This window comes from Alosa sapidissima, chromosome 23 (genome assembly GCF_018492685.1).
Source record: "Alosa sapidissima isolate fAloSap1 chromosome 23, fAloSap1.pri, whole genome shotgun sequence".
In the NCBI taxonomy this organism is placed as follows: domain Eukaryota; kingdom Metazoa; phylum Chordata; class Actinopteri; order Clupeiformes; family Clupeidae; genus Alosa; species Alosa sapidissima.
This window is the reverse complement of record NC_055979.1, coordinates 25,835,120-25,859,518: the sequence shown is the minus strand read 5'-3', so window position 1 is coordinate 25,859,518 and position 24,399 is coordinate 25,835,120. Positions and strand designations below refer to the sequence as shown.

The window sequence follows — 24,399 nt, the reverse complement described above, 5'->3', positions numbered from 1 at the left end:
TACTAACATCAACGAATGCCCTTTTATTGCAATGTGAATTGGTGAAGACCTTTTATCTTTTACGAATCATACTTTTTTCACATTCAAATGTTTGAAAACATTGTTTTTCCCTAATCTTTGGATATCAAAGGATCAAGATGTATTTTACCTATGGAGTGATGCACTGACTTTTCAAACAAGCCAATCAAAAATGAATGTCATATGTTACCCTGGTTTCTTCAAAGCTCTGTTAATGGTTTTTCAGGAAGAGGTCCATACTCCATGGATCACTCTAGGCAAGTTTGCATATATCTGGATATCATTCCTGAGATAACACAGGAGGAGGATGGCTGCTTAGATGACCACCAGACTCCTCAAATAGAAGCAGGAGTATCAGAGGAGGCCCGCGTAGCAGAGTCCTCATCTTCTCAATTCAACCAGACTGCCCTCCTGCCTGAGAAGACCCCTGAAGAAGCTGGAGAAGAAGAGGAGGACACACAAAAGATGGCAACACCTCCTTGTCAAGAAACAAAGAGCCATCAAGTTCAAGATCCTGCTGAAGTAGAGAGTGCATCTGTGATTCTAAAAGATGGTGAAGACATGCGTGTGGAATATGGCTCAGAAGATGTTGATGATAACGAAGGAATCAGCACTCATACAGACTCTCAGTACCTCAAACCTGACACAGACACATCTGAACCTGAAAGGACGAATGAGGAGAGAGGGGAAAGCTTTGCTTGTGTCAGTGATGCCACGGTTACTGAGAATGATAGACAATCAACACACACACCTGTAGAGTCTTCTACTTCTGATAGTCAGTTAAATTCCACAGATGAACTCATAGAACCCCCGAAGGAAGAGAAGAGTGAATACATAGACCCTGGAATAGAGGTAGGTTCTGATCCAGTGAGTGAATCTGGCCTGTCAGCTGTTAGTAAATACATACAAGATCAGACAGGTGAGAGTTCAGATCTCAAAAACTGTGAGATCGTAACTGAAGTCTCCACAAATTACTCGTCTGAAGCCCACAGCCCTGAACATGAGGTAGTTTGTGAGGAAGATACTCTGCTTTCAGATAGTCAGGCTACTGACACTCTCAAAGTGGAGCCTGCAGAGGGCTTTATGGAATCCATTAATGAGGTTGGGAGTCCTCCTGAGGACAGCAGGGTGACCATATCAGAAGATGAAAACTCACCATATCCAAGTGAGGGCAGAATAAATCCCCAGTTAGATGACATAACAGAGGGCCCTGTGTCTGAAACCAGCGCTGTGGAAGTCCATACTGATGCAGTGGCACAGGCAGATGCAGATGCTGATAGCGGCATGAATAATGAAGAAGATGCTTTAGAAGCCCTGGATGAAGCCAAGTTACAGCAACATTGCATCATCCATGAAAAAGTACCAGAAGAGGATCAGTCACAGTCTCATCTCATCTCTGAGAATACAGCTCTAGACGTCGTTAATAACTCCAGTAGTGCAGATGTGGAGACACTTGGAGAATCTAAAATTGTGTCTTTGAGTGAAAACAGTACAGAGTGGCAGGCAGAAGGTGATGTGTCAGCCCGTCTGACTGAAACTGAAAACACACTGAAGACTGTTACAGACCAATTAGAGACCTCTGGTGCCAATGAAGACACACTGAAGACTGTTACAGACCAATCAGAGACCTCTGATGCCTGTGAAGACACACTGAAGACTGTTACAGACCAATCAGAGACCTCTGATGCCTGTGAAGACACACTGAAGAGTGTTAGAGACCAATCAGAGACCTCTGATGCCTGTGAAGACACATTGAAGACTGTTACAGACCAATCAGAGACCTCTGATGCCTGTGAAGACACATTGAAGACTGTTACAGACCAATCAGAGACCTCTGATGCCTGTGAAGACACACTGAAGAGTGTTAGAGACCAATCAGAGACCTCTGGTGCCAATGTAGAGTTAGTGGAGTGTGATGAAGAAACTCTGACTTCTAAAGCAGTCGACATCATCTCTCTACAAATCCCATCTGGACTGGATGCATCATCAGAGGAGCATACTATGACAGGAATCACCAAGGCTACAGGACCCTGTGGAACCTCAGGTGAGGTTACTATGGATATCGCTCTCAAACAGGAAAAGTTGCATGACATCACTCATATGAATGTATTGATAGAGCAGGTAGAGAGCAGCCAAGAGGACAACAGAAAAACAGAACATGTGATTGTCTCAAAGACTGAGACTCCTGTACGTGCTGAGGTTATCTCTGAAATCTCCTTTGATGCCCAACTTACTGACATAGACGCTGCAACAGGAACTATCAGTGAAGATACAATAAATGACATGCCTGAGGCAGAAATGGCCTCTGTAGTAATCCCTGGAGAGGGGAGTTGCAAACACAGTCATCATGAAGAAAACAGTGAGAGTGCTGAGACAGAACTCCGTGCAGATGCACCACTCGGGGGAATAGAGGATGGAGCTGAGCTAGCACACCTGGGAGAGCCGGCGGGGTCACCGCACGCAGATAAATCTCTCACTGAAGACGCTCCTGCAGAGAATGAAATCATCGCTGCAGCTGCAGAGCCCTCCTCCGCGGCCAACAGCATGAGCCGACCACAGAATGAGAGCGGGGCCGCCACGGGAGAGGTATCTGCGTTTCCCGAGGTGACGTCCAAGTTCGCTGACACAGAGGAACGTTCAACCTCTGACAGCGGAGATGATCGAGCTGATTCACAGTCAGCACCTGTGAGCTTATCCTCAGAGGACAAAGCTGAGGAATTTAACAAAGTTGCAGAGAAGCCCGTTCCTTCACCCGGTCAGAGGCCTGGCCCTTCTAGCTGTGAAAAAGAGTCGACTGACGCCTCCACCCAAACACACATCCAGGTAGCTGCTGGGAGAGAGGACAGTGTGGATGAGACTACCTCTGAGGAGACTACCTCTGTCCAGGGGTCTGGCTCTGTTCTCTGTGCAGGCGAGTCGACTGACGCCACCTCCTCACCCCACATTGAAGTAACCATTAGGAGAGGAGGAGGTGCAGAGGAGACGGCAGAGGAGGAGATGACGACTGCCTCTATCCAGACAGAAAGCACAGAGGAAGAGATCCCCATTGTGAGAGGGGCCGAAGCACTGGAGGACAGTCAGGACGATTTGAAATTTCTACAGAGTTGTGTGCTGGCTACTCAACTGGACTTTGAATTTGACCAAGCACAGGATCTTACAGGTTCAGCTGTCGCTATCCCTGTAGAGCCTGTAGAAGAGATTATCAAGGATGGTTTCACTGGAAAAGCATTCAAGAAGAAAAAGTTCAAGATCAAACGGAAAGGGGTCAAACGGAAAGGAGACTGCCGCTTGTCATAGTCTCATACTCTAGTCCCTTAATCCCTCCTAATCAGATTTACAGTGTAAATGCAGATGATATGTGAAACAGTGCAGCTCTTAGTCTTGGTTTTAGTCTTGGTTTATCTTCACTCTTGCTACATGATCCTGCTGTGTACCGGTGTGTGTGTGTGCTGATGGAATGTACATTTTATTTAAAAACATACAGACTCAGGAATGTACATTTTATTTAAAAACAGACAGGATTTAACAATTCATACTGTCTCAGAGGACGCTGACAGAAACATGCCTTAATCACATTTGTGGATACATTTCTATCCCATAAAATGTTTGAATCTGTATGACCTTTCTGAATAAAAAAAAATTATGATTCCATATTGACTATGTTCATAGCATTTGATTGGATACATGTGATATCTCAAACAAAGTGCTGTCTCAGTGATATGCAGAGACAAACTAAATAAAGTACAATCTTGACAAACATATGTGTGCTTATTTTCTGGATATTGATCACACTATTGATCATGTTACATGACTTATTTGTGTCATGTGCCATATAAAAACATTGAGATATAAAACACTGGCATTCAAAATCTCTGTCTCACTGTTACATCTATTAGGCCTACATGTATATTTTTGAATGCTTCTGCCATTTCCAATTTTTGTTATTAGTTTACATAAATCTTCATGAGCTATACCCAGGGATGTAGTGTTAAAATAAGAGGTGGGTAAACTACGAATTCTGTGATCTCGGTGAGGTGGACTGCGCCAGGCGGTATCAGATTTTTACAAAAAAGGCATACAGAACATGTTTGATGATGGCGGGGGTTATTATCCAATGTTTATAACAATACCAGTGGTATTAAATGGTTCCTAGAGTGTTGATGAGTGTACATATTGTGAATGTGTGATTTTTGAATGTTAAAAGTTGCAACTGGTGAATAAATTTATTTGAGAGGTGGATAAACTCTAATAAGTGGTGGATAAACTCTATTTCTGAAATTTCAGAGGTGGGTAAACTGTGTTTTTTATTTGCGTTTAGCCTCCACTACATCCCTGGTTATACCATTAGCTATACCATGAGCTGGTCTCTGTCTTGGCACCTGACCCGTCTGAGAACAGTTCAGCTGTCCACAGCCTGTTGCTCTGTGATTGTGAGAACACTAAAGCCATTTAAACATGGATATCTAGCATGCTTCAATGGGTTCCTCAGCCCATGTAATCAGGCCTCTGAACTGTCAATATGTTGTATACTATCATACTCTTTTAAACCATCAAGATGAAAATAATAAATATAGTGCACTTTTTACGGTGCTTTACATGACATTAAACATTTGTCATTAAAACAGCGTCATGCCCAAGTTTTGTTGAGATTATTGTAGAATGCATGGAATTGAAATGAGCATGGAAATGATTTCATCTATCTATTGCAGAGATTCGACTAAGAAAGCTAGTCGAAGAAAGAGAGAATTTAGTGGACCAGGTAAGTTTAACACTATATTATGTAACAAGCTGACTTTGTATTTATTCTTACTGTGAACATAAAGGGAAACGTCGGCCTTACAACAACCTGGGTTCTATTTGTGGATGATAATAAATGTAAATTTTCCGTTTGTCACCAAAACAACCTCAATCAGTGCAGCTTTGAATAAGAATAAGAATAATGCATAAATAATAAGCATTTACAACAGAATTGCATATAGACCCTTTCAACAATAAAAACAAAAACAATGCTTGAACGCTCTATTTGGGCCCCAATCTACTTCCTCTGCATTAAGATAACATATGGAATGTTAAAAAGGAAGCCTTGTGGGGCCAACTATGATGCTGAGAATGGAACTCTCTTGAAAGGGTCTATAGGATACAGCACAGCCTTTAGGGGCAACTTCGCAACGTCAAAGTAAATAGGCTCAAAAATCACTATACGTCTATGCTACTATGGAGAGGGTTTCCGCGGAAAAATTGAAGTATTTTTTTACCTTTGTAGGTTGTAAGTTTGAAGGAAAGGTATTAAAATGGACTGTTTGTGCTGTTAGTGCATTACCTTGTTCTTCAGGTTGGCGTCTTGGCTGTTTCCCTTTCAAGTGGATTTTAAAGTTCTCTCCATATAGATGTTTGTGTATAGATGTGAAGATGTTAATAAAGATGTGGGCTCAGGTTTTTGTTGTGGTGACAATGCTTCACAAAAAATTAACATATAGAGAGTCAAATATTGTATGTCTTTGTAACATTCTGTATTAGTGAGGCACTTTTAGACCATACTGGGCTGATTGCATTTTTGTTAAATTGCATTTGTTTATCAATAACAACCTGTCTCAAGGCATTTATAATCTCCAGAGCCTCAACGCCCCCTAGAGGAAGTACATTGACACAGCAGGGTCCCTAATTTAAAGGGACCATCATTGATATTACAGCCCCTTTAAGTGCTAAACTGTCTTGATGGGTGAATGTGCCTCTGCAGGTGAGGAAACTGAAAGCGCAGGTGGATCAGACTCAGAGGAACGGCACCGATGATGGAACGGGCACAGATGAGGACCTTCTGCAGAATGGCATGGACCCACACATCCTTGACCTGCAGAGTAAGAGACAAGACATCTGGTGTCGTATTAGGGTGCTTTCACATCTGGCTTGTTTAGGAGCAGTTGAATCGAAATGTAGAGCTTTTCCCCCCAAAAGATTGGTTTGTTTGGATATGTGTCAAAACAGCAATTCCATTCGGTTTCAGACAAACACAGCAAATGGACCGAGACTACCCAGAGGAGGTGGTCTCGGCCAATTTCCAGTTGAAGTCTAGAGTGGTACGTAATGTGAGAGTAGTTTAAATTGCACATAGAGTTTTGTTTAGGAGTTTTATTCCACTCTAAATGTGAACACGAAACAACCCCAAGGACAAAATGGAAAATTGGAATCAGCCTGTGATCCAAAAACAAAACAGGCATGAAAGCGCCTCAGAGATGTATGCAAGACTTCATTTGCATGCGGTCAACATCAGCTTCAGTTCATGGACACATGGAAATCACGCTGCTCTGCTCTGTTTTTTATCCCACAGGAGATGCTAACCGACAAATCAGTGACCTCAAATTCAAGCTGGTCAAGTCAGAGCAGGAGGTCACAGCCCTTGAGCAAAATGTGAGGTTTAGTCCTCTCTCTCTCATCAGGTTTACTATGAGAAATGGAATCAGTCATGGGGATGGATGACAATTAATGACTGTTAGAGTTTGAATGGGTGTAACTGCACTGTAGTGCTCCTATACTCAATACAATGTGGATGAATGTGTTTTCTGTTTTCTATGTTCATATTTCTAGTGTGTTTTAATAATATACTCTTCTTTGATAAGGTATTTCAAAGGCAATGCAGTGTAAATGGTAGAGACTGTTTAGTTGATCAAAGCGCTCTCGTGTTTCTTGTGTAGATCATACGGCTCGAGGGCCAGGTGACCCGTTATAAGTCTGCGTCTGAGAACGCAGAGAAGGTGGAGGACGAGCTGAAGGTGGAGAAGAGAAGGCTGCAGAGAGAGGTAACGTTAGACACCCACACATCAGACTCCACCTGTGTCTTGTTAACACTAGAGGTAACGTTAGACACCCACACATCAGACTCCACCTGTGTCTTGTTAACACTAGAGGTAACGTTAGACACCCACACATCAGACTCCACCTGTGTCTTGTTAACACTAGAGGTAACGTTAGACACCCACACATCAGACTCCACCTGTGTCTTGTTAACACTAGAGGTAACGTTAGACACCCAAACATCAGACTCCACCTGTGCCTTGTCAACACTAGAGGTAACGTTAGAAACCTACACATCAGACTCCACCTGTGCCTTGTTAACACTAGAGGTAACATTAGAAACCTATACATCAGACTCCACCTGTGCCTTGTTAACACTTGAGGCGCTAATCATTTTATAACTACTAGGACTGCCAAAGCAGTCATTTTGACCCTTAGATTTTAAACTCTATATTCAACCAGCAGGACTGTTTTTTATTAAAACAAAGTAATTTTATTTATTTTTAAATGGTCAAAATGACCCAAGGTGTTAATACATGAGGGCCTGCTGCCAATAAGCCAAACCCAACCATCCCTTCTCACCTATAACTAAGCTCACCCTATAACACAAACACACCGCACCCTATAACGCAGCTCACCCTATAGCAGTGTTTTTCAACCTTTTTTGTGCCACGGCACACTTTTGACACTTAAAATGTCCCACAGCACACTAACATCCTAGAAAAAATAAACATACCATAGCCTAAAATTTCAAATAATACACAGATATGGCCTTATTACTTATTATTACTTGCAGTACACTGCCCCCCCCCCCCCCCCCCCCCCCCTCTCCCCTACATACACAGCACATTATTTCATCAGGCAGCTTCTCCAACACACATCCCCAACATACTTACAGCACACTGTCTCCCCCCCTCCCCCCAATACACAGCACATTGTCTCATGAGGAAGCTTCTCCAACACACATATTGCACACTGCCCTCTCCCCACATACACAGCACACTATCCCATCTCCCCTGTCATCCCCCCAACACACACACCCAAGACCCCTGGCAGTTGGGTTAGCCCCTTGAGCCGTGGATCTGCCCAAGGTTTCTTCCTTGGTAAGGGAGTTTTTCCTTGCCCCTGTTGCTCTTGGGTGCTCCTTGTTGGTGCCCCAATTCCCAATTCCAATCCTCCCTCACCTTTCTTATGCAGCCCTTGCCACTTAATCTACTAAACCCCTCTTCTACTGCACTTTTTATCCCCCCCCCCCCCCCACACTTTGCACAAATAGGCTGACACCAGACATAATTTCACTGCATTTCTTACTTCCAGTAACTATATGCATGTGACAATAAACTTCCTTGTATCCTTGTATTATGGCTTCTATGCAAGACCTGCTCAATAAAACAAGCGCCCTCTGTTTCATTTGTAGTTGACTATATCTAATTTAATTGTTGTTATGAACTGGATATGTGATGATTCTGTGAATACTGGATATGGGGCCCCCGTTGTACAATGCCTGCATACCACAAATAGTGCAATCATACAATCAATGAGATTATATGTGGTTATAAATTATTTGATGCAACAGTTGCTTTTCTGGACCAGTGAGTGACATTTGGGTAATTTTCTGCGGCACACCTGATGATCTCTCACGGCACACTAGTGTGCCCCGGCACAGTGGTTGAAAAACACTGCCCACAGCTCACCCTATAGCACACCTCACCCTATAACACAGCTGACCCTATAACACAGCTCACCCTATAACACACCTCACCCTATAGCACAGCTCACCCTATAGCACAGCTCATGCTATAGCACAGCTAAAATGTCCCTTGGGATGATGAATCTATCTATCTATCTATCTATCTATCTATCTATCTATGAGCTCAACTTATAACACAGCTCACCTCACCGTCTTTTCTCTTGTTCTGTAGCTGCGGTCAGCACTGGACCGCATCGATGAGCTGGAGGCCAGCAACAATCACCTGTCCAAACGCCTGGAGAAGATGAAGGCCAACCGGAGTGCCCTGCTTGCCCAGCAATGATGCTTGCTCTCTGCCTGGGCTCCGACCTTGAGCCAGTGGACCCTTTGACTCAGTTCTAGCACATGAGTGCTGAGAAGGTAGACAAGCTCACAGCACGCCTCTCACTGAGCCCGGGCAACGCAGTAACAGTGCAAGAGAACTTATACGCAGACTCATTCAATCAATCGCGCTTTTGGAAAAAAAAGACTCAAAGATTCATAATCCACAAGAGACACGTCCCATATCATCAAGTCTTGGTGCTGTGTGGGAGGTTGGTTATTGGTATCTTAGGTGCCATGTTTGACAGGAGGTATTTACCCCAGAGATGCACATATTATCATATTCCTGCAGAGGCGCATGGCCATCAGTCGATGGGATCCGTGTTTGATGTGAAAGATGAGCTGTAAGGACACTAGGAGAGTGCAGACCTCCGCAAAGGCCAAGCTCCCTGTCGCAATGTTACATCAAGGGAAAAAAAAAAACAATCCTGGATCCATCCCCTCTTGATCCACAGCCGATACGAAATCAAATGGGTTCTTCCCTCTGAAAATGACCCTGGAGACAAATAAGGCAACATGAAACCACACCCTTCATAGGGGAGCCAATATATAGCCTCTCTACAACTGAGCATATCTACAAGACCTCTGATATGACCACCTCATAGCAGCTTTGAAATGGGACATCTGTTGCCAGGACAAGAACATGGTCTGGTCATCTGTCAGTCGTGGGGGAGGTACCCCAATAAGCACTGCATGTTTGCATACTTTTTGCTACCAAGATAGGTTGTCTCTGAAGGCAGGCCACTAGATGGGAGAGGACTGTCACTGTGTACAAAAAGGGACCTGTGGCCTGGCTGGGAGACACAACCTTGCTGGTGTTCTAGCACTTAAGTCTGGTCTCACACAACTACTCTTTTCATTATATCTCTGCAAGCAACCTGTGTTTTTTTTATTTTTTATTTTCATTTTATCATCATCAAACCGGATGGCACAGGATTGCCAAACTCCATCCTCCATCCTCTTAAAAACACCCTTACATCACGTAAAGACTAAACTCATAAACACATGTCACGGTGCTCTCGTTAAGTCTTTCAGACGCATTTCTAAGGAAAGGGAAAGACTAACATTAGTCAAATGTAATCAAATGGTCCATCATGCATTGCAATAATACTCCACTCTGTTGAATGGATCTGTTGCTGTGTTGTGGCTTGAGGTTCTCAGCCTACATTTATTTTTGTCAACTGACACATCAAGGGTTTGATGGCATTCTCTTTATGAAGATGTTTCCTTAGTGTGCCTCAGTGCAAGCAACTAAAGCTGGGTGGTAGGATTGTGCTGCTTCACTCCTCCTGGTTCCCTTTGCATAACAACATCATTCACAGCCATGCAGAGACACTGTTAAGCTTTGAATAAACAATGTTATACAACAATGGGGTTCTATGGAACTATTTATTTGTTTCTGATTGGCCGAGAGACGTTCCACGAGTCTATGGCGCTCTTCTGAATGCCTAAAGCGCCTAACGTGCTGTACACACTGAAATGCTGAGGTTGTACTCTGAGAACATGCACAGGTTGTGTCATGAAATAACACAAATTAAATTACATTCATGCAAAGACAAGCTCGCTGTTATCTTTTCTGACCTGAAACAGTATGATTACAACAAGTCACAAGTGCGTTCAATGTACTCTGTTCTTTAACAACCTAACTGCTTATCTTTTCTCTGTGATCTCCCGCTGTATCAGCCATTAGTATGACCTGAAACAGTATGATTACAAGTCAAAAAGTGCGTTCAATGTACTCTGTACTTTAACTACCTAACTGTTGTTTTCTATTATGTCTCATTATGTTTAATCACTACAGTGAACTACAGTGTTGTCCAAGAATGTCTTTGTGTACACTGGTCAAAAGACATATATGACGATTCCAGACAATGGCCAATAGGGGGCAGTATGACTATCTGAAGCACAGAATGATTACAGTACAGGCACTAAACAAGTGTGGGGACATACTTCATGCATACTGGCAGTTTAACATCATTTATTGTTTCATCTTTTGTGAGAATATACTTTGGAAAAAAAAAGACAGTAGACAATTTCGTTTTAAAATTCATCAGCATTGGTGTGTAGCAACAAGATCTCACTATAGGAGAGATGCTTGTTACATGTGCCCTCTCTAGAGCTTAACATTGCGAAAGCCTCTCATTATTTACTGTTTATATATGATACATCCAACTTAGCCAACCTTGTCTCCCATTCAAAGATTTTCAGTCACAATGTTGCTATGCTCTGGTCTGTCGAAACGCTACTTTGGAACTGATTTAATGGATACCGTTACTACAAGTATACCAGTTATATAAGTATATAATAAAAAGTTTCTTGATTACAGTTGAGCATTAGTTCCATAAGCAGTTTCCTGGTTGTTGACATAAAAACTTGACCTGCTTAACAAAAACTTGACCTGCTTGCTTAAGGTAAAAACAGTCACGTGTGAGTTCACATGTATTTTATTGTAGGTCTTGTAAAGCTGACCCATGTAGATATAAACATAGATAACATATATAAACGTAGATAGAAACAGTGAAGTAGAAGTAGAGGTTTTGCAGGCAAAACCTTTTATTGTGTAAAGCTGTATCCTGTTGATTAGATCAGTGAGAGCAGACAGGTCCAATAAAACTGACAGCAAACTCCCTTTTGCCCCACTTTCCCAGCTTCCATGCGGCTCATAAAAGAGCTTATCACACTAGGATGTCACAGCAAACGGGACGGTGATAGTTACAGTAGGAAGGAATACCAGCTGAGATCAATTGCATTGTTGTTGGTTTTTTTAAATCAGGGCAGCAGTTTTTAGATTACATTATGTGCTTAGATAATTGCAAACGGGTTCTCCAATGTTTTCTCAGTTAGCCTTTTAAAATAATATCAGATTAGTAAACAGAATGTGCCTTTGGAACATTGAATGAATGGTTGCTGATAATGGGCATCTGTATACTTATGTAGATATTGCATTAAAGATCAACCATTCCTTTCTTCAACAGTCATTTACAACATTAATGATGAAAACAAGTACATTTCAAAGTGACTCCAAACTTTTGAATGGTAGTGTACATCTAGTCAGTAACACATGAATAAGATGATGAGCTAAATCCAGTAGCAGCTCAATCTCCCAATTCTGTGTATGTATGTGTGTGTGTGTTTGTGTCTGTATGTGTGTATGTGTGTGTGTGTTGCAGCGCATTCTCCCAATGCTCTCACTAATTTTTCACTAGTGTTATCTTTCTAAACGGGACCATGTAGTCTGGCAGCCAAATGCCATAATTTAGGTGAACCTGGTTTTGTGGGTTAAAGTTTTTTTTTTTGCTGTTTCTTGTTGCCAAGGGGTAACTCAATAAGATTAGAGAGGGCGCCCGGTGATATCCCTTGAGCAATTCTCAATATTCAGCCTTTCTTGTTCAATGTGTTAAATATAAGGCGAGGCACTAACATTGGCCGGCGAATTTTACACAAGTGGCACAGACTGTAGCCTATACTGTATTATCGGGCAATTGCTACAGTACTTGTAGCTTAGCTAGTAATAAGTGTGTTGGTGGTAGCTTCACTATTTCCTGAATAAAGTAACTTTTTAATAACTTAACTTCTTTATATGAGTAGCTTGGCCAAACAAGCTACACTTTTGTCATGTGAAATTAGCACAATTTAAAGTAGCTTCCTATGTAGTGAACTAGCCTACTGCTGTGTTTGTGTTACTAAGCTTGCTACATTTGACTGGGGTGGTAGTTATGTGTAGTGAAGTTTTATTCATGGCTAACTGATAGTTTCGCTCACTACAATTCAAAAGTAGCTTGCCCAACACTGTATTATTCACATGTAATTCACCCTAACAAAAATAAGATGCATCTCAAATCCCTTTTTATTCATTTATTTATTTTAAATTTCCCCAGAACAACTGCCTTGCTCAAGGACTACCACAAATGAGCTGAAGGGTCTCCTCACACCCCTGGAACTGAGGAAGGTGCAGCTCTACATTGCAGTACTGCAGAGCATCTGCTACAATGTGACTGAATATTTGATTTATGAGCTCCACCTTCATCACCTTTTTGGTATGGCAACTGCTCTGCCCATGACCGGAAAGCACTGCAGAGGGTGTGAAAACTGCCCAACGCATCACCGGTTCCTCACTCCCCTCCATCGAGGCCATCCAGGGCAAGCGATGCTTGCGTAAGGCGCGCAGCATCATCAAAGACTGTTCTCACCCCAACCACAGACTGTTCACCCCACTCCCCTCCGGGAGGCGTTACAGGTCTCTCTGCACCCATAACCACGTAGCCTACTTGGAATAGCCTACCCCTCAGGTGTCTGAATGGCTGATCTCATTTAAATGTTTATGGAACCTTTCTGTATAAGTATATATTTTGATCCTGTGAGGGAAATTTGGTCTCTGCATTTATCTAAATCTGTGAATTAGTGAAACACACTAATTAGCGAAACACACACAGCACACAGTGAACACACAGTGAAGCACACACTAACCCCGAGCAGTGAGCTACCTGCTACAGCAGCGCTCAGGGAGCAGTGAGGGGGTTAGGTGCCTTGCTCAAGGGCACTTCAGCTGTGGATGTGGGCATGGAAGAGCAGTGCTCAACCACTTCCCCTGCCCACATTTTTCCTACTGATCGAGTGTGAGATCAGCCATTCAGACACCTGAGGGGTAGGCTATTCCAAGTAGGCTACGTGGTTGAGTGACAAACCTGAGTAAATTGACTCAGAGTAGAAGAGCTGATACAGGAAACATGGTTGTGTGTATTTTAATATTCATAGTGGCTTAACAGTAATAGAATATTCTGATACTGTATATCATATAAAGTGATGACATCCCAGATCAAAACTGGGAACATAATCCATAATGTTTGACAGCATAGACAAAAACTGGTTTGATACAAGTTGTAATGAGTTAAATGTAGTTCAGTTGACAGAAAAATTCCATAAACATTTTCATGTTTTCATATTTAAGTTCAGTGCCATCAAAAATAAAGTCTGATGAACAGCCATTGGTTTGGCATAAGTAAAGGAAATGGTGTAACTGGGTTCAATATCTGTTAGAAAAGTTCCATAAACATTGAAAAGTGCAAGTTTGTAGGTTTGTTTCTGATCGTTAAAAAACAGACATTGGTTTTTGGCATAAGTAAGTGTAACAGTTCATTAATACAAGACAAAAAGGCCAGCATGTGTTATTCACAGTTCACAGAAAGGTTCCAGCCCCAATGAAGAAATCAAATAAAGAGGAATTAAGAAACATTTTAAAAACGGCTGAGATCAGCCCCGTTCAATGCAATCAGTAAAGAATCTGGGAGTGTCTTCACAGGCTCAGTGAGACAGAGGTTACTGTCATGCTGGTGACAGTACATGCACAACTGGTGCATGTAATTTTGTATGTTCCCAGTCCACCTTGCTAAAATTGCTTAGATACACTTAGACTGAAAACAAAAGTGCTACAGACAGCAGGTGGCAGTACATAATGAAACTGGGTAAACTCCATAAAAGAGGACCGAGTCATCCAGACAATGGGAAAATGGGAGACAGAGTGGCGAATGCAGGTGATTAGATTAGATTAGATTCAACTTTATTGTCATTGTGCAGAGTCCAAGTACAGAGACAACGAAATGCACTTTGTGTCTAACCAGAAGTGCAAAAAAGCAGTGCAATGTGATATACAAAGTAGTTGGTGCATAGACAGACAGTTAGACATTTAGTATTTACCATATAAACAGATATGTACAGTATGTACAACTATGTGCAGTGTGGTAACAGTACCATTGTAGTGCAGAAACAGTAACATTATAATTTATGGCTATGGATGTTATGGCTAATATATATGGCTATGGATAAGTTTGTAAACTAGATGTACTGCATAGCGGTACAAAATATGACCGCCGCTCAGTCCTGTACATCCGTTCCGCGAAAATAAATCATATTAATGAATTTGTCTCTATCTTCTACTCCATCCCCCACTCTTGAAACTTTTGTGTATGCTTGTTTGGAATGTGTGTTTGCAGGCCGCACACAAAGTAGCCTACATTGCGCTGCAAAGGTGAATAGATTTGTAGCACTTGCCAAAAAATGTGTAGCATTGTTATAAAACCTTTAAAATATCTAAACAATCACAAGTAGGGCAGTTCATCACAGTCCATCCATTGCAACTGGACTGATGAAAGGTACACCTGTAGGCTACATTGTATTTGGGAAAAGCAGAAGGTAGCAGCATAATGTATTTATTTATTTCTTTATTTATTATTAAACAAAACAATCCCTGACAGATCAATGCAGTTTTCAACAGCTATCAAGAAGAGAGGTCATGTCATGGATTTTTTGTCTACATATGCATAAGTTTAGTCATCTAGTTCATATGATATTCAGCTTTATTGTCAATGCACAAATTAAATAGTCTAAAACAAAATGCCGTTTTACCCAGTGGTGCAAATAACTGACATGTCCAAAAGGGCCTTCATGAAATGCGTTGCTAGACTGTTCATACACATTTTAACGGGTCAACTTGAAGAGCTACTGTCTGTTATTGTTTGTGCAAATAATATGCTGATTCATGTTCCCTTGCATTTTGCAACTGGTCCATGGTTAGTCTGGCTTTTGCCATACCAAGCTCAATATTTTAAGAAATCGAAAAGGAATTGCCAGCAGATCAGGCTGAGTTCACCCAGCCTAGTCCATGGTAGGCGCCCGATAGAAATAGTTTAATTTTGCGATTGAGATATCCACGCACTGGCGCCCCCCCTGCGACGTGTTCGCCCCCGGGTTCAGAGCTATTCTAAATGCAAAAATGCATAGAGGGAGTTATGACAAAACCGTGACTTAACAAACTATAGCTATATATAGCTATATAAGGTAGGCCCTATGCTAGGCCTATTACACAACATAAATTGTCACTAGGCTATGCAGGCGACCCAAATAAAATCTTCTTTGGGAACCAATGGCTTACAGGGGATGTCCGTCTCCTTGTTGTCCCTGTCAAGGCTGCCATGGTCGTATAGTATATAGTATAAGTATATACTCTACGACCATGGCAGCCTTTAGTCACCATGGTCGTGGACACCTCAACAAGCACAGACAAGGAGGCATCAGGCGGGGGCGGGGGGTGATAGGGGCTTAAGTTCGTTGGATGTCACCGGGATGCAGAGCTAGAGTTTAGTAGGGTGACAGTCGCAGGAAAGAAGCTTCCTCTGAACCTGCTGGTTCAGGTGCGGAGAGACTTGTAAAGCCTCCCTAAGGAGAGTGGGGTGAACAGTCTGTGGTTGAGGTGAGAACAGTCTTTGATGATGCTACGTGCCTTACGCAAGCATTGCTTGCCCTGGATGGCCTCGATGGAGGGGAGTGAGGAACCGGTGATGCGTTGGGCAGTTTTCACCACCCTCTGCAGTGCTTTCCGGTCATTAGCAGAGCAGTTGCCATACCAAAAAGGTGATGAAGGTGGAGCTCATAAATCAAATATTCAGTCACATTGTAGCAGATGCCCTGCAGTACTACAATGTAGAGCTGCACCTTCCTCAGTTCCAGGGGTGTGAGGAGACCGTTTAGTTCATTCGTGGTAGTCCTTGAGCAAGATAGATAGATAGATAGATACTTTATTGATCCCCAGGGGAAATTCAAGGTCTCAGCAGCATACATACAACACAAACACATTCTTTAACAGCAGAAAGAGTAATTAAAGTATATATTTATTTTATATTTATAATATAAAAACACAACTAAGCAGTAAGGACAGTAGAAGATAAAGAATATGCTAAATATACTAAAATACAAATTATACTAACACTTAATACAATATATAAAAATATACTAAAATACAAATTACAATAATACAAATTATACTAACACTTAATCTAAATCAATTCTAAAAACAGTATCCACATAGTGGTGATTAATAAATCAGAGGCGCTTGCAATGACTGAGGCAGGGACTGAGCCTGTGATTCTCTGTGCATAGTAAGGTATGGTAAGGTGCTCTAAGGTGCTCTGTGTGAATGAGTGTCATGGTGGTAGTGCAATGGTGATAGTGGTCATGGTGATAGTGCAAATGAGTAAGTCAACAGTGCAACAATGCAGAAATAAAGTAAAGTAAAGTCTATATATCTATATATTTAACTATTTAAGAAAATGTATGGCCACAGTTCGGCTGTGGCATGGAGGGGGGGGGGGGGGGGGGGTTATGCATATGTGCTAATGTGCTAATATAGCACGCAAACAGTGAGACATAAAGACAGTGGTACAAGTGGCTAGTGGACAGACAGTACCAAACATGGAAGGGATGAAGAGGCAGACAGACTATGCAGAGAAGTCTATCTCTCCTCTTCCCTTAAGTGAGGCATTGAACAGTTCAATGGCCCTGGGGACAAATGACTTTCTCAGTCTGTCAGTTGTGCAAGGCAGTGAGCGAAGTCTCCAGCTGATCAGGCTCTTCTGTTTAACAATAGTGCTGTGGAGTGGGTGACACTCATTGGCCAAGATGTTGATCAGTTTGTTCAGGGTCCTTTTGTCAGATAGTGAAGTGATACACTCCAGTTCAGCTCCCACTACAGAGCCAGCTTTCCTTACCAGCCTGTCAATTCGCCCCACATCCTTCTTCCTTGTGCTTCCTCCCCAGCATACTACTGCATAGAAGAGGACACTGGCAACAACAGACTGGTAGAACATCCTGAGGAGCTTACTGCACACATTGAAGGACCGTAGCCTCCTCAGGAAGTACAGCCTGCTCTGCCCTTTCTTGTAGAGTGCATCAGTGTTGGCTGACCAGTCCAGTTTATTGTCCAGGTGGAGACCCAGATACTTGTAGGTGCTAACCACCTCCACATTGACCCCATCAATGTGGACTGGTAGCAGAGTGGGCTTAGACCTGCGGAAATCCACCACCATCTCCTTGGTCTTTGAAGTGTTAAGTTGAAGATGATTGAGTTTGCACCATTGCACAAAGTCCTCCACCTCCTCCTGCCCGTTCCTGATACACCCGACAATTGCAGTATCATCAGAAAACTTCTGCATGTGGCATGACTCGGTGTTGTAGCAGAAGTCAGATGTGTACAGGGTGAACAGGACTGGAGAGAGCACAGTTCCCTGTGGCGCTCCGGTGCTGCAGATCACAGTGTCAGAGAGACAGTTCTTCAGTCTGACGAACTGTGGTCGCTCGGTCAGGTAATCTGTAATCCAGGTTACCAGGTGAGCGTCCACACCCATCTGCAAGAGCTTGTCTCCCAATCTGAGGGGCTGGATGGTGTTAAAAGCACTTGAGAAATCAAAGAACATGATTCTCACAGCACTTTTCCCCTTGTCCAGGTGGGAATGTGTCCTGTGTAGAAGATAAGTGATGGCATCGTCCACGCCCACTTTCTCTGTAACGGGTCTAGTGCATGGCGTACCTGGGGTCTGAGCATGCCTAATTGTCTAAAAGCACGCTCCATTGTCTTCATCACGTGATGTAAGAGCGACAGGTCTGTAGTCATTAAGCTCACTAGGGTGTGGCTTCTTAGGGACAGGGGTGAGACATGATGTCTTCCACAGTGTTGGAACTTGTCCAAGGCGTAGGCTCAAATTGAAGATGTGCTTCAGTGGTTCCCCCAGTTCAGCAGCACAGGCCTTGAGTAGCCTTGGGCACAGTCTGTCAGGCCCAGCTGCTTTATTGCTGCGCAATTTCTTAAGTTGGACTGTCACTTGATTCTTTGTAATGGTGAGGGGTGTAAGGGGAGGGGAGGGGGAGGGGTGCATCTGGGATCTGTGTGTCTGATGGCTGTTGACTGAGGTCGTTGTCACCTCATCAGTTGCCAAGAATCAGAATGCCGGGACTATCTATTACATTCAGGGGAACTTCTTTGTTTACTATTTTTCCTTCATCATTACGTCTATCATATTTATATTTCATCCATTAGTGTTCATCTCTACAAATGTCTAATTGCCCCAGAATTTCAAAAAGTTTTCAGGTGTACTCTTTTAGGGAAGCCCTTCATTTTATATCAAATGTATGCTTAGAGTTTTTCTTGTTGTGTGTTTACCAATACACATTATTACTATGTGAATGTGACTGGCCAACATGTAGGGTTGACAGTGGCTCAGTGGGATAATGCCTTGTACTGGTGATCCTTAGGTTGAAAGTTCAAATCCCACTTTGAAGCATTAGTGTTAGAATACTGTTGGGTTGTGGATGTTAGCATACTACAATAGAATGCTGTACGGTTGTGGAGGTTAGCACACTATAACATTACAGCTACTTGTCAATATGGACTTGTAGTGCAAGGCAAGTATAACTGTATAATTATAGGCTGTTTATCTTATTGACTCCGACACAGCTGTAGCCTATAATTATTTGTTATTCTTATAATATTTGTCATTTCTTATACATATTTAGTCGGCTCTTCCACTTGACAGAACAACTCTATATCGGTTAAGGATGTCACGCATGAAACAATGCTGCAGAAACACCAAAATACGACTTTGTGTTTAATAGGCTATAATTTTCAGTTCCTGTTTATCTATTGCACGATGGGTAATGATTTAAAAGTCTCATCTCATGGTTTTTTCATTAATGTTGCAGTGGTCTGTAGTGTTGATGAATGCCTTGTGAGCCGGTTCTGGTGAAAAAAATGCTGTCCTGCGTCTGTTTCATGCTGTTCTAGTTTGGTGGGGAAGGTGGGCGGGGAGGAACGACTGGATTTCGCCTCTAGTCGTGAATATTAATGACATGCTAATGAATTCACCTCTGATTGGCTAACAGTACTGTGACGCTTCCTCCAGTGCGTCCTCATCCGATTCTGCCTGTGCTATGCTCCATATTCAACTTTACAGTGCTAAAACCTGGCTAAAACTCGAGTCAAAACTGTTGCACAAAATGTCTTCGGAGATACAACTTAATGTGTTTGATCCTAGTGTTCGAGTAGGAAGAAGAACCGCTTCCTGATCGTTTGTCGGTGAACGTTGGTTTAATAGAATGGTAACAATTGCCTGTCAGCTTAAAATTTCTCCTAAAAGAGGTAAACGTTTGTGACAATCGTCATCTTGCTTTCAAGTAATAAACAGTTGGAAACGTTTTAAAATAAAGACCTATTTCTTTACACAGTCAAAAGTCTTTGCAATCTTCCTAGTAGATATTTTACTTCACAACACAGGTAAGCACCCTAAATGCAGTTCAGCCACTGACCTAGCCTGCTAATGCTATCAGAATAGCTAGATAGTTATGGTTTGAATTCCATGATACTATCATTGAAAGACCATTTGGTCATAGCCCAATATATATATAGATCTAAATGCAAACACGCCTACCTAGCTATATTTTGCTGGAATTGTACCAGAATGCCTACAGAAGCAGAGAATGTGTGCTGCAAGACTTCTCCGGTAATGAGAACTATGATAGCCTGACATTGGCAGAGGTTAGCCTACTCAAGTTGTTTTCTGTCACGTATGACAGAAAAAGTAGCCTACTATAGGAATCTTATAGTATTTTGGGACTAAATATTACAGTAATCTTATAGGAATACTATAGTATTTGGACATACTATAGGTACTATAAGACTACTATAGAAAAACTATAGCGGTTACAGGATATTATAGTTATTAGTAGTACTTCTACAGTATGTCCCAATTATTCCTATAAGATTACTATAATATTTTGCCCCAAATACTATAAGATTCCTATACTACTTTTTCGTAAGGGGATTGCTCATGTGGTTAGAAAAATGGGCAACACCAGTACCCCTGTTGTCTGTATGACCCTGTACCCAGGATTAGAACCAGTCTGCCTTAGCATAATGTACTCCCTTCAAAATGCACTAAACATTCGACTATGACGACTATGGCCCTCTGTGAGACAGAAGATATGAAAGGTAAGATAAACCTTTAGCTTAAAAGGGACAAAAACTGATGAAACTTCTAAAACAAATATACAAAACAGGTCAATTTTCTATAAACAACTTTATTATATTTACATACAGCAGTGGTACTCAAAGTGTGGTCCACAAGCTATCTCAAGTGTTCCACAAGTAGATGTGGTAAAATATAATAGATGAGTTGTTTGCAATATTGAACCAACTTGTATGTAAATCCAAACAGTTCTGCAACACTGATGTAACCTATGCCAGTTTAAATCATATGAATCCTCTGACACCATAAGCAAGGTGCAAAGACAATAAGCAAGGTGGTTCAGTAAGAAGGCCTATTGTGTAATATACTGTTGAAGTAGGTCTACTGTTTTTTTTGCTAGGTGGTCCGTGAAACACTGACAAATAGTAATGTTGCAGTCTATTAAAATAATGCAAACACAAAACAAGAACATCCAAACTATGCACAGAATTAACAATGTCCTCTTTTTGCCAGACGATGCAGACATCTGGCCTACAGATCCTTTGTAAGATGGTGCTGGGATTATTTAGGGAAAAGTTTGTCTGAGTTGGTCTGAGTTGTTGTTTCGGCTTGTATTGTCCTGGGGATCCGAAGGGACAACACACAAAACACATTCGTTGGCTGTGATGATTTTATTACATTGCTCTTTAATTGCGCTGGGCCAAAGGTGGAGCCATCAGGTGTTATTGTGGAGATGTCGCTTTCTTCCTCCTCCTCCTCTTGATCAACCCGAGGTCTTCTAGCTGGCCTTGGATGAACAGGCTTGATGGCAGTAGAGGTAGCAGGCCCCCATGCCCATGGTGTATCCGAAGTGCTTGTATCAATACTCATACTTTTCATGAAGTATTCTGTTTGGGTACCTAAAGTAAATAAATGTGTATTACTGTCAAGTTACAAGATGCTAATAGTACACAGGACATTCACTATCTCACAAAACTGTACTGGCACAATGGAAACAAAAATATTTTAGTGACTGTGGTAAGGTGTATGATGTACTAAGTAGCATACCGACAAGAAGACATTCGGTAATATCAATTCTATCTGTTATGCAATTCATGGGTTTCATCAGGTCCATTTACACAGGTGTATTAATCAAGCATCATGCAGTCTGCATTCATAATCGAGGTGCTTGATTTTATACACCTGTGGAAAGTGACCTGAAGAAACCCATGAATTGACTTTCCAAAACATTGACATAGATCACAAACCTTTGCTTCTAACGTGATGACCTAATGTAGGCTAGAAAGCTGTGTAGCCTGACATGAGGATGTGCTCTGGAAGACATACAAAACACTAAGTAAACAGCAAGTAATCAAACAAAACATCATTGTATGTCAATGTAATAATGGCAAGAAGACATAAATTAGACTGAAGTGTAAATACCTGAGCTCTAGTGATAGTAACTTAGCCTAATAGTGCAGGAGTATTGTGTTTTTGATTTTCCCTGTTTAGACTAGAACAATACCCGTACTTAGTTGAGCATAAAATATTGTTGCTAATATTATTATTTGTGGTTTAACGCTTAGGTTAGAAGATTATAGGTTCAACAAGCTAAATCTCTGGGTAGTGTGGTCAGTTTCTTATGAGTGTAGCTACACCAGGCACGTAACTGAAGCATTCCGTTCGCGTTATGTACTGCAACAATTAGCTTCCAATAGGCCTAATCAATGGAAGTAGCTACACCTGGCGTGTTAGTGGCCTGTAGGCTACGTTCGGGAAAATAGACCATTCCTCTAATGGATTTTACCAGAGCCCTTCCTATTAGGCATTCTCTGATTTTACACGTCGCGAACAGAACACTTCAGTTACGTGCCTGGTGTAGCTTCCTGTAATATAGGCTAGCCTAAGCCTAGCTTGTACCCTTTTCATGCATGCTAACGTGAAGAATATGAACATGCTATTTTGTAACAGACGTTAGGTGGAAAAGTTTGTTTGTACTTACAGCCTGTGAGCTGGTGGTCGATCTTCATGACGGTACAGAACCAGCTTTTCAGAACATCGATGCAAAACCACTTTCTAAGGCAGTGAGTGTTGTCGAAATGATTGGAACACAGAACTAATGTTGCACTACTTCGGTGGTGGTGTTCCAACGATAAATCCAAACCATTTCTTCCTCAACTCATGTTTCTAAGGCAAGACATGCAACATTGATGTGTTATTGCCAGAAACAAAACAGGCACGATTTTTTTTCTGCCATGTTGGCAACTTGCTGTTAGCTCCTACTAGCTGCAGAGAGACAATCCCCTAGCCGCAAAATCTTCCAGTCTTCCTGTAGGCGGTCACAAGCCAAGGTGGGCGAGGCCATGAATAGTCAGTTTCCCTTCGGCGTCATTGGGAAGGGCTCTTTCTGATTCGCTTGTTTTTCCGTGTATTTTCTTTCATTGGCTAATGTGGGCAATGGGGGTAGAAGATCATTTTCACGTGCAGCATGCATATGCAACTTGGAGTGAGCTATAGTATTTCGAAAGTAACAAGTATTAAACGGTTTCTCAGTGAATGTGACCTTTAAAGGAATCGTGTTGCAGTCTTGTAAATAGTGACCCTGCAAGATCCCTAGTCATTGCAAAATCATAGTCTGTGACTTAAAACTCTACTACTTGTCTTTAGATGTGAGAGGGTCTGAGACTGTAGTCTTTCAAAAATCTTTTCCAAATCTTTGCAAATCTTTCCAAAGTCTGTCAGTGTAAGGAGGGCTTGAGGTGAAAGTGCTGTGGAGAAATTGCAGGATTGTTTGGCTCTGCCACCTAACCACACCCAGTTTACCTGCTGGGAAACCCTGTAGCTCCAGAGCAGGGGCTCAGACCAGGATAAATTGTTTGCTCGCCCTCAGTTCACTCTTTTGTTCATCTCAACCCAGCACTCCAGTGGGTCCTGCTCTGTCCTGCTCTGTGTGCGTCTTTGAGTTAACGTAAGTAATCACTTCAATGACTCTCACTATGACTTTTGTGATGTTTATCAGTTTGTAGAGTAGCTCTGCCATCATGTGTAAAGTTAAGGTCTTTGTTTGTTGGTTTGGTGTGTTGGAGTCCCATGTGAGAGATGATTAGGTGATGTTGGTTGACTTGGGATGTCAAGTATTGTTTAGTTGTACCTTATATAGCCATATGATTTCAGTTTATTGTTCAAATGTCAATTGGTTTGTTTGTGAGTTGGGATCTGTACTGATTTACCCCATTTCACTGATTACTCCATTTTCTGTTTGTTTCCTCTTTGATGCAGCACACATACAAGTAAAGAACAAAAGAACAGATTAATTGAAACTCAAATAAAGTTCACTTGTGTTGCACCGAAAACCTGCCATCTCCGTGTCATCACTCCATACCATTGAGCCTTCTGACCGAGGCTCTGCCTGCTCGCCACACACTCACTCTATCTCGACCCACATCGCCCCCTACAGTTCCTTCAGTTGGGTTGTGGAGGTTAGCAATAGAATACTGTTAAGAATACTGTTGGGTTGTGGAGGTTAGCACACTATAACGTTACAGCTACTTGTCAGGACTTGTCGTGCAAGGCAAGTATAACTGCATAATTATAGGCTGTTCATCTTATTGACTCCAACACAGAACCCACCCCCACCCCCCTTCACCTACCACCACAAATACAATTCCATTCTGTGGGAAACACTGCCTTCCATTATCAGACCCTTCATCTTATCCATGACAAATGCATAGTCCTATAGAATAGAGTATTGTT

At 42.0% G+C, this 24,399-nt stretch overlaps 1 protein-coding gene across 13 annotated transcripts in view; it reads left to right on the top strand.

The window, feature by feature from the left end:
• lrrfip1b (leucine rich repeat (in FLII) interacting protein 1b) overlaps window positions 1-10,357 on the top strand; it is a 35,811-nt gene extending 25,454 nt beyond the window's left edge. For 12 of the 13 annotated variants that reach the window (XM_042081171.1, XM_042081166.1, XM_042081169.1 and 9 more), the window contains one exon: window positions 245-4,075. In XM_042081171.1, the coding sequence (XP_041937105.1) occupies window positions 245-3,315 (3,071 nt within the window). In that variant the 3' untranslated portion in view covers window positions 3,316-4,075. Of the gene's footprint in view, window positions 1-244; window positions 4,076-4,727; window positions 4,778-5,755; window positions 5,874-6,343; window positions 6,424-6,707; window positions 6,813-8,729 lie in introns of those variants that run through there. The other variant, XM_042081173.1, reaches the window with a different exon arrangement.
• Window positions 10,358-24,399: the final 14,042 nt, after the last annotated feature.